General features: G+C 39.5%; 1 protein-coding gene across 3 annotated transcripts in view; it reads right to left on the minus strand.

The window, feature by feature from the left end:
• The window catches only part of LOC109935053 (von Willebrand factor D and EGF domain-containing protein-like), a 196,979-nt gene that overhangs the window by 84,788 nt on the left and 98,109 nt on the right, over nt 1-14,082 (minus strand). For all 3 annotated transcript variants that reach the window (XM_048616980.1, XM_048616988.1, XM_048616973.1), the window contains 2 exons: nt 5,727-5,800; nt 1,840-2,113 (listed from right to left, as the gene is read on the minus strand). In XM_048616980.1, the coding sequence (XP_048472937.1) occupies nt 1,840-2,113; nt 5,727-5,800 (348 nt within the window). The remainder of the gene's footprint in view (nt 1-1,839; nt 2,114-5,726; nt 5,801-14,082) is intronic.

The raw sequence follows: 14,082 nt of genomic DNA on the forward strand, positions 1-14,082 counted from the left end.
CAATTTATCTTCATAAATGAGATTTCTCAATCCTGAAATAATCTCGTAAACCTCTCGTGCACTCTGTTCAATGCATTCTCATCACTTCCTAAGTATGACACTGAGCATGACCTCTCCATTTGAGAACTCTATGCCCATACTAAAGTCTTGGATGCTGTATGTCATAGAGTCAAGAGTCAGAGTTATACAGCATGGAAACAGTCAGTTTGTTCAAACTAGTCCACACCGACCATGTTCCCAAACTAAACTGGTCCCACCTGCCTGCGCTTGGGCCATATATCTCCAAATATTTCCTATTCATGAATTTATCCAAAAGTCTTTTAAACACTAACTGTACCTGCATACACCATTTTCTCTGGCAGTTCATTTCACATATGAACTATTGTGTCTGTAAAAAAGTTGCCCCTCATGTCCTTTTTAAATCTTTCTCCTCTCACCTTAAAAATATGCACCCAACTTTTGAACTCCCGCATCTTCCTAAAGACTCATCCTATTCATTTTATCTATACCCTTCATGATTTCATAAACCTCCATAAGGTCACCCCTCCACCTCCTACTCTCCAGTGAAAAATATTCCAGTCTTTCCAGTTTATCATATCTCAAACCCTTCAATGCCAGCAACATCCTGGTAAATCTTTTCTGAACCAGCTCCAGTTTAATAATATCTCTCCTATAACAGGGCAACCAGAAACACACACAGTGCTCCAGAAGAGGCCTCATCAACATCCTGTACAACCTCAACACAACATCCTAACTCTTATATTTAAGATCTGAACAATGAGGGTAAGTATGCTAAACACCTTCTTAACCACCCTGTCTACCTGTGATGCAAATTTCAAAGAATTATGTACCTGAATCCCTAGGACTCTCTGTTCTACAACACTACACAACCATTAATTCTATAAATCCTGTCCTTGTTTGTATTACCAAAATGCAATACCTCACATTTATCCAAATTAAACTCCATTTTCCACTACTCAGCCCATTGACCAAATTGATCAAGATTTCTTTGTAATATTAGATAACCTTCTTCACCGTCTACCATCTATCAATTTTGGTGTCATCTGCAAACTTACTAACCATGCTTCCTATATTCTCATCCAAATCATTTATATAAATGACAAACAAAAGTGGACCCAGTAACAATCCCTGTGCCACACCACTGGTCACAGGCCTCCAGTCTGAAAAGCAACCCTCTACCACCACCCTCTGTCTCCATCTGTCCTGCCACAGTTAATAAATTATACACCTATACACCAAGAGCTTCCACTCCTACACATTCTTGAGAGTAGTTCCTTTCATTTTACACTGTCTCTCTCTGAATTTTTGACCAAAATGACTTATAGTGAAATAATATATTCAACAAATATTATTCTTGCTGGATAGCTAAGATACATTGGTTGTTTTGGAACATGTACTAATGTTTATCTTAAAGTAAGCTTGGAATAGAAGTAAATAGAAAAATTAAGTTTCTAGAAATTCAATTGATAGAATGAATTAGAGAGTTCATTCTTCCAAATTAATTACATTTAGATTGCAACTTAAAACAGATCATTTGACACATGCATAAAACAAAAAGATGTCATGCAGCTAATAAAGTATTTGACCACCGACATAATCAACAGCAATTTCTTAACTAAATCCAAAAGAACTCAGGATACTGGAAATCAGAAAGAAAAAACTGAATTTTTGGAAAAACTCAGATCTGGCAGCTTCTGTGGAGAGAAAGCAGAATTAATGTTTCAGGTCCAGTGACCCTTCTATAGAGCTTTTCTTGACTGTAACTTCATTGAACATAAGACTGTACAACCTTAAAAAGTACAAAGGAAATATACTTACTGTTATTTTCTTTCCTTGGTAAGATTTAGTGATTTTAACATTGTTACCAGTAATGTCTTGACTTTTCACAGATAAATGTGGTCTGGTTTCATGCAGTTGTCCATTACACATGTCTAAAGAAATAATGTCTCCTCCTTCTTTAGCTACAAATCCACAATTGCAGGAAGCTGGGTAATGGGAACTCCCACAGTCCCATTGACGAACATGCACCTCAAAGTCTCGGGCAATACTCTTGTACAGTATAAACGTTCCAGTTTTATAATTATCGTAACGTCTAGGGATGTAAAGAAAATATGCTGCAGTTACTAGAAACAACAGCAACAGAATTTGGTATATTGCAAATTTATTAAATGAGATTAACTAAACGAAAATTATAGTCATAGCAATATTTTATATTTATAGGAATATTTTGACAGTATCTATTCAATAAACCATAAATAAAGTTATATACATACTGTACAGCATATTTAGGACTGTTACAAATTAATTTAATCAACTGTTACATTTTACAAGGCACACTTAACTCTCTTTCACTATGGTTTCACAGTCAAAGAATTTGTGGCAATTAAAATATTTTATTTAAAATGCTTTATAGCAACTTAAGGAAGTTTAGAATAAAATTTTGAAGAAAAGGTAATAGTTTATAAGTAACTTTTTGTGACATCAAGAAAATGATCATGATCTTCTTCAAATTGTGCAATGGGATCTATTATCGCAAACTGCCAAGTCAGCAGAGTTTAATTTCGCATCCAAAGACAGCACTCCCAACACAGCACGACATCAGTACTCCATAACTGCAAGAATTATTTATCAATTTGTTTTAGTTGAGGAGATAAACAATTTCAGTGGCATCACAAAATCTGTAACAATTACTTAAATCATTAGTTAGTGGAAATTCAATATGAGGAATGAACAGTGAAATAGAGGGCAAACACCACCTTTTAGTAATGGCCCACATTTTAGAATAATTTGCACATTTTGTCTTTACTATCACTAAATGATGTGATGTTAAATTATTCCTTTTTTTAATTGGCTTCTTTGTTGTTTAATGGAGAATGGCATGGAGTAGGACATTTTTATTTGGAGAAAAGAGAGGGGTAGAAAATCAAAATAGAAGTAAAATTAGAGGTCAGTATTATCTGTTCTGATTATTTTCATCTATTGTAAGAGATATACCTATTTTCCTAATCAACCCGTTCAGAGATGTTATGACACACCTCTGGAGCTAGTGCAACTTGAACCCAGAACTCCCAGTCCAGGGCTAGACATACTACCACTGCGTCAAAAAGAGGGTGCAAGAGTAGGGGTTTCCCCATCTTCTTGCATTTTCCTTAAGATTTTCTAAACACCAAGGTCCCCCACAATTCGTCCGTAGCCTGCATTCACCCCATCAATAGCACAGATTGACATCCAGATGAGGGAACTGTAGCCACATTTGTGGATACTTCAAAAAAAGGTGATAAAGAAGGTATTAAGGATAACACAAGAATCTACAGCAAGTTACAGGCAGGTTATGACAGTGAGCAAAAACCTGGCAGAGCGAAGGTAATGTGGTGAAAATGTACAGTAATGCACTCTGGCCAGTGGGCTGAAGGAATTGAATATTAGTTAAATGGAGAAAGACTGCAGAAAGCTATAGCAGGGTGGGTGTGGTCTTTGTGTATAAACCACTAAAAGCTATCATACAAGTTCAATATCTAACAAGGAATGCAAACAGAATGTTAGCCTTTATTTCAAAATCAACAGAGTACATTTTGGAAGGACAAACTTGAAAGCAGAATACAGGGTGAACGGAAAGATTCTTGGCAGTGTGGAGGAGCAGAGGGATCTCAGGGTTCATGCCCACAGTTCCCTGAAAGCTACCACCCAGGTGGATAGAGTTGTTAAGAAGGCGTATGGTGTGTGTCAGCTTTCATTAATAGAGGGATTGAGTTCAAGAGCCGTGAAGTTATGCTCCAGCTATACAAAAGCCTGGTTTGGCCACATCTGGAGTATTGTGTCCAGTACTGGTCGCCTCATTAAAGGAAAGATGTGGAAGCGTCGGAAAAGGTGCAGAGGAGATTTAGCAGGATGCTACCTGGAATGGAGGGAAGGTCTTACGAGGAAAGGTTGAGAGCGCTCGGGCTTTTCTCTTTAGAGTGACGTAGGATGAGAGGTGGCTTGATAGAGGTGTACAAAATGATCAGAGGTATAGATAGAGTGGACAGCCAGAGACTTTTTCCTCGGGTGAAGATAGCTATTACGAGGGGACATAGTTTTAAAGTGAGTGGAGGTAGATATAGGGGAGATGTCAGAGGTAGGTTCTTTACTCAGAGAGTGGTCGGGGCGTGGAATGCATTGCCGGAGAGGGCAGTGGAGTCGGCCTCATTAGGGGCATTTAGTTAGATAGCCATATGGATGATAGTATAAGGTAGGGGTGGAGGTTACATAGACCTTAGGATTAGGGCAAAAGTTCGGCACAACATCGTGCGCCGAAGGGCTTGTACTGTGCTGTACTGTTCTATGTTCTATGTAGAGTACGAAAATAGGGAGGTTTGATAAAACTAAATAGAAGGCAAACCACACCTGGAATTCTGTGAACAGTTTTGGGCCCCTTTTCTAAGTAAAGTCATTCTGGCATTGGAGGTAGCCCAGAGAAGGTTCACTATTTTGATCCCAAGTATATACAAGCATTTTCTCATGAAAAGAGGTGGAGCAAGTAGGCCTGTACTCATTGGAGTTTAGAAGAATGAGAGGTGGCTTTACTGAAAATCTAAGATTCAGGGGGGAACGTGACAGGGTAGATGGAGAAAATGTTATTTCTTCTAGTGGGAGAATCTAGGACCAAAAAGCATATCAGATTACATATCACCAATTTAAGACAGAGATGAGGAGAAATTTCCTCTCTTAGAGGGTAATAAATTTGTGAATTCTTTATCACAGAGGGCTGTTGAGGCAAGGTCTGAGATGGATAGATTTTTAAATTATTATTAGAGTCAAGGGTTATGGAAAAAGGCAGGAGGTTGAGATGCAGATTATCAGATCAGCCATGATACAGTGAATAGCAGAATAAACTCGATAGGTCGAATAGCCTACTGATGCTCTGACATCTTATCGTCTTATTTTCCACATAAGCACCAACCTGATTAACAGTTTTAAACCATGTAGAGCAGAAAAGCAGACTTAGTGAAGCAGCAAGGACAGAAAAATTAATGTGGGGGGCAAGGAAAAGATAACGTATGTGAGTTGGGAGAAGTGATTGTATGTACGACCTGGGGAAAGAGGAAGACAGTGGTTAAACAAAGGATGGGTGAGGAAGCTCAAATTGTGTCAGTAGGATGTAGGGGATACTGGAGTATTCAGAGACAACCTTGTTGAGTCTGAAGGGAAACTTCCTGTTCCTCCAGGCACAAAGCCACGCTGCAAAGCTATTTACCTGATAGATCACATTTTCTTGCCTTTGTTGACATGTTGAGCTAACCGAGGCCTTTGGAATTTAAGTTGACCAAGGTTAAAAACAGAATTGCTGTTAAAATGGAGGGACATGACCCTGTTAAAACATTTCAACAGCTCGCCTGTCCCTTAGAGTGAATTGTTTGCCTATGCTTCAGCTTGCTTCAATTCGAACTGGAAATGTGAGTGATCAAGGCTGGTTGGGTTCCTGTTTCAGATTTGTTAGCTACTCAATCTCCCACCTGAACAAAATCTATCAGTTTTGAGGAGCTAAATTACCCAGCATGTGCACCCCATTCTGCTCTCCTATTGAATATCATTTGCACAAGACAACAGGGTAGCCACCAATTCCTGTTGTGATAATGTATGTTCTCTGAGGCAACTTGAAAATTGAGCAACACAAGTTAAGAATAGACAAGAAAGCAATTTAAATGACAAAGGTAATTGCAAATTACCTGCCATCAAATGTGATCAGATGTGGATCTGTATATGAGTAACAATAGGCAGTGGGAACATCTTGCACTCTTATCTAAATTTTAAGGAAGAGCAAAACCAACTGCGTCATTTGGTAGAAAAGAAGAGCTTCTAATAGTTCAATCCTACACACCCAGCAAGGAGCTATATTAAGTAGTAACATGGGTCAAAGGCCACATATAACAGGAGAACAAAGTTTCCCACACCTACTCCCTCTTTTTGCAGCTAGTCACTGGGTGCATCAGACTGATGTGTACAAACATATGCACAGTAAATTTGTAAAACAAAATAAGACAATTAGAAGTTGGACAAAACCATTTCAGATGTAATTTGTTCAAATTTGGCCAAGCCAGCACAAAAGATCAAGGAATTTCCAGTACAAATCAAGTTTCCATGATCTTTTGCCTTAACGTAATGGAGTAATATTGCATGTGAAGTTGGCCTTGGTTCAAACTAACCACTATGGTAATTTTACACTAATTGGAGCTGCTCAGAACCTTCAAAGAGGTTCTTCATGTAGAGATTTTTCCAAATATTAAATTCTAAGGTATTAACAATAAAAGATTTAATATTTGATTTTAAAATAATATATAATGCAGTATTTAAGTATAATATTTAATATTTAAAGACTTATCAAGAATGTGACTCCTTTATGCTGATATCACGAGTAAGTGGCTTTGTATAGATTTTTAAAGTTATTTCGTTATATTAAATCAAATTTGCTTACATCATCTTTTTTGTGACCAGAATTATTTTCTGTTGTATTAGTAAACTCTTTCAAGTTATCCCTCTTAAAAATAACAAGGAACACTTTTAATTTAAAAAAAACACAAATGTTGCCCAACTGCATTGGCGATTACCAGGTTTCACATTTAGCAATACGCAAATGAGATTGTGCAGAAACTGGATCAAAAACAAACTTTTAAAAACAAATAATTGGAAGAAAAGTCAACAAGTACATTCAATGTGGAAATAGTGAGCTATTTAGTTTTTTTAAAATAAATACCCCAAAATACACCAACAGGATTGAAACAATTACATATAAAACAGCATATTGTGGTGCAGCGTACCCTCAGCCTTATATCTAACATTACTGTCATGGTGATGAAAGGTCTTTGTCCTGAAATGGATTTTCCAGGAAGTCTGAAGTCCCACTGCTGACATTTGGAACAACTGCTGTTGCCACTGTTGCTGCCCCTCACAAGATGATTCACTGATTGTAAACAATCTTGCGTCAATTGCTCCATCAGTCGCCAGAAGAATGGGCAGGGATGATGAGGCTGGGGTGGGAGGGGCTCAACAACAACCTGTCCTTCAGTTGTTGCAATTAATAATAAATGGCCACGTTATTCAGTGACATATGCATGCAATGAGAGGACATAGGAGCTGGAGTAGGCTATACAGTTTGTCAAGCCTGCACCACTACTTAATACAATCATGGCTGATATTGGGATTCTACTCCACTTTCTTGTCTGCTCTTCCTAACTCTTGAATCCCTAAGATTCACACCTTGGGTGGTTCACAGACAACACAGTGCAGTTTCTCCTTGGGATCCCCTGACAGGGTGGGTAGTTCACTTTAATAGGCACAGGTGAAGAAGGACTGACTGACCAAGCAAGCCAAATGAAGACTGCAGTCGAGGTCACTAGCTGTGGGATTGTCCAAAGGAACTGGCTGCTGTGCTGCAAGTGCATGAATGTCCTTGCTCATTTTACCAATATGTGTAGTTGCCACTTCATTTAGGGGCTTGCAATTCGCACTGGTGATGGTGAGGTTGGTTGACAAGGAATACTCATGCTGCAGTAGGTTCAGTAAGAAGAATAACTACGTTTCACTCAATGGGCATTTATCTGTCACTGGTGACAGTTTCAAAGTGGTCATGTGTTAGGTATTTGAATGGGAATTTGGCCCCTGTGTCCATCTTAATCAGGAAAGCAACATTTATTCTTGTGGGGAAGAAGAAAGCTCACAATGCCAAAGAAAGGGCTAGGCCAGCACTAGAGGAGACAGTTCAGCCCATGGGGGCTGCTATTTTTTCTCTCGCCTGCATGTGTGGCCTCCTCCATCAAGAGACTGATAACTCATACACAGAAAGCTACATGCAGCAAACCAGTTAGTGGATGCTGGAGACTTACAGAGACAGATATGCCTTCATTTTGTCCATGAGCTCTATGCAGCAGCAGCAAAGAAAGAGAAGAGAGGTGCCTCTACCTAGTCCTCAGACTACCCAGGTCAGTAGGGTGATGGGGAGTGGTGGTGGTGCAGGGTACCGGTGTGTCATAGAAGGGAGGAGAACTGGCTACATCCTGTCTTTGGGACTGTTCACTGGGTGCTCCACGTCTGGGCAATGGTTCCTCTGCTCATGATAATTAAGCAATCACAGTGATAGTGGAACTCCCAAATTTTTGCAGGAACCCCTCAGGATGCCAAGGCCTTCTGGGCCTCAGATGGCTAAGGATTGGTCACTAAGGTCACGTAAATATACAGGACAGTAAGCTCCGCAGCCTTTCTCCATAGCAGCTAGCAGTGAAGGAGAAGCATCACATAGGAGCATGGGAAAGAGAATTAAGAAAACCAACCAGCTACATTTGGGATTCATGATTGATACATTGTTAAGGAATTATTCTTGTATCTGTTTAACTTTGTAATGCTCACTGCATCTCCCTCCTTCCTTACTGGCAGCCCTCTGTCACTTCAGGAGTACTTGGCTCACCTCAAATGCTGCTTGTGATAGATCATTGCACATCTGATGGCTGAATTGCCCATATTTTTAATGCAAGGAGGCGGAGCAAAATAGTAGATAAGTTTTTGGTCATTGATGAGACAGCACCTGGAGCACAATGGACAATTTCAACCTCCCTCCTTATCGAAGGATATACTTGCATTGGAAGCAGTTCAGGAAACGTTCAAGTGGACTGATTCCTGGGATGACATTTGAGGAAAGATTGAGCAGTTTGTTTAGTTTAAAAAAAGAGTGGTGATCTTTTTGAAACATAAGATTCCAAATCTGTCCCAACAGAGTAGAGGCTGAGATGATGTTTCTCCTTGAGAGTTTCTAGAATTAGGAGGCAGAGTTAAATACCAAGTGGGCTCTTCCTTAACAATAAAAAGAAAAATAATTTCTTCTCTGTTGGTTATCAACCTTTGGATTTCTCATCCACAGTAAACAGTGGTGGTTGGGTCATGGAAAATATTCCAAGCAGATTTTTGAGACAGAGTAGGCAGGGTTTTGATCTATAAGGAATTCACAGGTCAACAGGGCAGGCAGGAAAGTGGAGTTAAGAATACAAACAATTCAGCCATGAATTTATTCAATGACAAATGGCCTCCTCCTGCTTCTATTGATTATGTGGACACAAGACCAGGAAATTTTAAACAAAGGAAATGCTAAGTGCATCAAGATGGTGGACCTTTATTATATTGTAACGATGAGGTAGTAAGGGTCAGTCAACCTCCAGAAGATTGTTCTTGTCTGCTGCCTGCTGTATTGGCTGATCATCAGCATCTCCCACATTCTCCATATCAGAGGAGCTCTCACAATTTACTCTATCATTGCTCAATGTCTTCGCCATTTGCAGCATCAAGTTTTATAAATCACAGCAGACACCATGATCTACAAGACTCCAACTTAGGCAAATTAACGGGTACATTAGATTGATCCAGGCATCTGAATCATGTCTTCACGTAATTTACAGCCTGCTCAGGTTGCCTACCCAAGATTTTCATCTCATCTTTGAATCTGTCCTTCGATTTCTCACATATCAGAGGCCATATCCTTTGTCACCAAGAATCCAAAACTTGAAGATATGCAACTAGACAGAAAAGCTGAGGAAAATCAGAGTGCCTGTGTAATGATTGCTTTGTTTGCCAAGCACAGCTGCAGGACATGTTAGTGGTGGTCACAAGTCAGCAGTGTACTGGAGAAATACAGTTCTTTTTTGTTGATGATGGCCAAATGGATGCTTTGACAGCTATACGTGTGCACTCTACCACACTGGGAAATCCAATATTGGCTCTGAAGCTGATGGCTCTGCCACACTGCTGTCTAGATCAGTACAATATCTTTGACTCATTGATTAGATGTAGCAGCATTGACAAAGCCAGGCATTGTTATCCTTCCCTGACCACCTTCAAGGGGCTGAGACGTCTTTGGAACCAAAGTAGATGTATGCTCAGTGTTTCTTGGAGGGGAGTTCCAAAGTGTGATTTCATGACAGTGAAGCAGTATCAATATAGCTCCAAATGAGGATAGTGCGTGGCTTGGAGGGGAACTTGCAGGTTGTAGTGTTCGATACTTTTTCTGCCCTTATCCTTCCAGTTGGTGGAGGGGGCTACAGGTTTGGAAGGTGCTTTGAATGAGCTTTATAGAGTCACTGATGAATGAATGGATTAACCCACGAAGATATTGCTGTTCGTGGAAATGCACTTCGGGGTTCCTTCATCTGTGTGCAGGCGGGGGCTTCTGTTTTCTTTCGCACTCTTTCTCCCACTCTCACATCATTCTCTGCCAGGCTCTCTCTCTGGAAGGGCGCATTACTGTCCAGATGCAGATCATGCTCCCTCTCTCAGCAGCTCTTCCTCACTGCCTCCTAAGTGCACGATGTCTATGACAAGTGGATATACTCAGCTTCCAGGACCTCTCATTTATTTGCTTCCTTCAGCCACTCTTCCTTATTTTCAAATCCACACGAAAATTTATTCCAGAAGAAGGAGAAATATGATAATGATCAAGAAATCAGTTTCATTTTATTGATGTTGACAGAGCAATAAGTATTGGCCATGTCACTGCCCTGTGTTCTTCAGAATAATGCTGTGGTACTCCTCATGTCCAGGAGAGGAGACCAGGACATTTTTTAACATTTCATCTGAAGAAGTATCGCCTCCAACACTGTAGCACGTACTCAGTACTTCACTGGAGTGCCAATCTAAACTGTTTTTGTCCTCATGTCTCAGGGGTGTGACTTGAACCCACAACCGTCATATTTAGGAATGTGATAGTAATAACAACTAAACTATGGTTGACATTGTTAACACCTTATACTTGTATAGCACCTTTAGCATAATAAATCATCACAAAGCACTTCACATGAGCATTAATGAAACTAAGCAGAACACTAATCCTCATGAGATATTAGGGTCATTGATTAAAGGCTTGGTCAAAGTGGTAGGTTTTAAGGAGTATTTTAAAGGAGGAAAGTGAGGTAGAGAGGTGTAGAGAGGGAACTCTGGAGCTTAGATACTAAGCAACTGAAGGAAAGCTCAACAACAATGGTACAATATGAATCAGGGATGTGCAACAGGCTGGAGTTAGATAAGCAGAGATATCTTGGAGGGTTGTGGGACTAGAGAGGATTACAAAAATAGTAAGAGATAAGGCCATACAGGGATTTGAAAACAAGATTGTGAATTTTAAAATCAAGACATTGCATAATCGGGAACGGAATTAGGCCTGTGATTTCTGTTCATGTCCCTGGTGATAATTCATTCCTTTGTCAAAATTTAATGGTACACCTGCAGATTTCTTGAGCTTCATATAACTCTCCATCATAACAAACAACTACTTGTATATAGCATCTACAGTAGAAAAACATAGAACACAGAACAGTACAGCACAGTACAGGCCCTTCGGCCCATGACATTGTGCCGAACTTTTACCCTAATCCTAAGATCTATCTAACCTCCACCCCTACCTTATACCATCATCCATAAAGTCCATAACATCAAGGTGTTTCACAGGAGCTCTTTCAATCAAAATTTGACACAGAGGTCACAAAACAATATATAATACAGATGAGTTTGAAGAAGTAGATTTAACTCAGCACGCTACATAAAAGAGAAATAAGAATGCATGCAAAATTCAAGTAAATTAGCATTTCACATTCAGCTGTCCCAATTACTTTTCTGAACTTACTACTGGGAAAGATTTTGTTCATGATGCTTGTGGTAAAAAGTTAGTTTCTGCATTTCAGAAGTTTTGAGAATCTGATCCAAATGGATCTTAGTTTGGACTTTATCAAGGGATTAAAATCACCAACAGCACCAACTACAGCCTATGAAACCTGCAGGTGATGAGCAGGGAGAACAGCTACAAAAGGGACAGAGCTTCACTGAAGTCTTATTCAGACACACATAAATGTAGCTGCCCACTTTCTCAGACCTGTCAGAAGTGCAGTTCTCTTGGAAGCTGAGGTTGTTGCATCATGTGGTACCAAATATTTACACTTTTCCTCGAAGATGGCCCAATCCCAGCTGAACTTTGTGGCCACACACCTTTTTGTGACTTTGAAAGTGAATATCATGCACAATTCCTTTCCATCTTGATCTTCCACTCACACTTGGGAGAAATAATCAGGAACTTCCAGCTGGGTATACAAAAAAGTATAACGTAGGTCACTGTTGCATATTTGTCATATCAGTGATGAGGCAAGTCAAAATAAGTTGGTGTTTGGGCATATATCTCTATCTCATTTCCCACAGTTGCAGGCATGGCTGAACACGGATTCATGGTAATCCTTGCATCTCTTATCAACATCAAGGACTGCTTCTCTCTCAATGTCCACAAAGATATCACAAAGTAAGGCAGAGTCTTCGGAAACAGCCTTTATACTTTCATCCTGCATCAGTCCAAACTATCCAACCTCTTTGGCCCTGAAGCAGTGTAAAGCTGAGCAGCTAAGTTTTCTGCTAGGAGATAAAAGATTCCTTGTTTCAAACCAAGATGATGATTTTCATGAAAAATTCAACCAATGTCCCAAAGCCACATGAATGCCATATCCTGGGATGTAAGCATCGCTGGCTAGGCTAACATTTATTTTGTCCATTCTTAATTGCCCTAGGATAGATGAGCTGCCTCATCATACAGCTGCAGTCCATTTCATGTAGGTATACCAACAGTACTATTCGGGAGTTTCAGCATCTTGACCAGCTTTATTTTGTGTTGGCGGGTCTGCACAACCTCTGCTACTGCAAACTTGATGGCAAGACTGGAAGTAAAATTATACTGAGGTGTTAAAATGTCACAGACAAATCTTCTGAAATTGTTTTTGGGCTGAGCACATGATATTAAGGCCAATGTTTTACATCTGAATAAATAATATAATGTGCTGCCAACACATTGGATCAGTCAGCATCTATAGAACTGATGCACTGAATCGTATATTCTAGAAACCAGCTCTGGCAATATTTGCAAATAATTATGTCAGTTATAATTTCTTTTGTGTCAACTTGAACATGCTTCTATCATACAGAGTCCATATACCATTGGTGCTCACTCATATGCCTGCTAGCAAGGTAAAAGAATCTCCTCAAACTGCAAATCATGCTTTATACAAATAATTGATTGTGTACAGGTAATTTGAAGACCGTAATCTCATTTCAGGGCTATGTAGACATTACAAACTGCTTGACCTATAATATTCTGGTCTGCAAAGTCAGCTGTATTTCTCACTAAAATTATTACCTTACAATTGCTACTGAATATTCATTATCTTCATTGAATATAAAGTGCACAGTTAATTTCCAGTGTTCAGTTTTAAGAAAGATATTAATACAGCAGTATTGATTTGAAGTGGTACCATTTTTATGTTAACATCGACTGGCTTTTCACATGTAAAAACTATGGACTTGACTCAAGCTATAACTCTAGCCTCAAATAATGTCACCTGCAATATAACCTGTATGCTTCTAAGTCTTTTTTGATCTGTACATCCTTTGCTTGCTGTGATCTGCCTGTATTGCTCGTAAACAAAGCTTTTCACTGTATTTCGGTACCCATGACAATAAAATCAATCAATATTATATTCACGATGCCCATCAGACTGTGGATTCTTTTTCAAATACCTTGTTGTGTAAAAATGGTATTAAATCTATGTTTGAATTTTCACCATCCAGCAATAACAGTCAGCATATCAACCTGTTCATACAAAACCCCCTTATTGACTACTTTAACACATTTATTTGCCAACATAATTTGGTTAACATCTGTGTTACAATTTCATTTGGGATATTCAATATATTAATTGAAAATAACTTCAAGCAAGTTCAGTTTAACAGTCTTAACAAAAATACTCTAAAACAGTCGGCCAGGCAGCATCAGAGGAGTAGGAAAGTTGACATTTCGGGTCGGGAACCTCCATCAGGAATGGTTTCACTGTGGGGTTATAACTCACTCAGGAGACAGTAGGAACTGCCGATGCTGGAATCAGAGATAACACAGTGTGGAGCTGGGGGAACACAGCAGGCCAGGCAGCATCAGAGGAGTAGGGAAATTGACGAAGGGTCCCGTCCCAAAATGTCAACTTTCCTGCTCCTCTGATGCTGCCTGGCCTGCTGTGTTCC

Source organism: Rhincodon typus, chromosome 2, assembly GCF_021869965.1.
Source record: "Rhincodon typus isolate 14 chromosome 2, sRhiTyp1.1, whole genome shotgun sequence".
Taxonomy (NCBI): Eukaryota; Metazoa; Chordata; class Chondrichthyes; order Orectolobiformes; family Rhincodontidae; genus Rhincodon; species Rhincodon typus.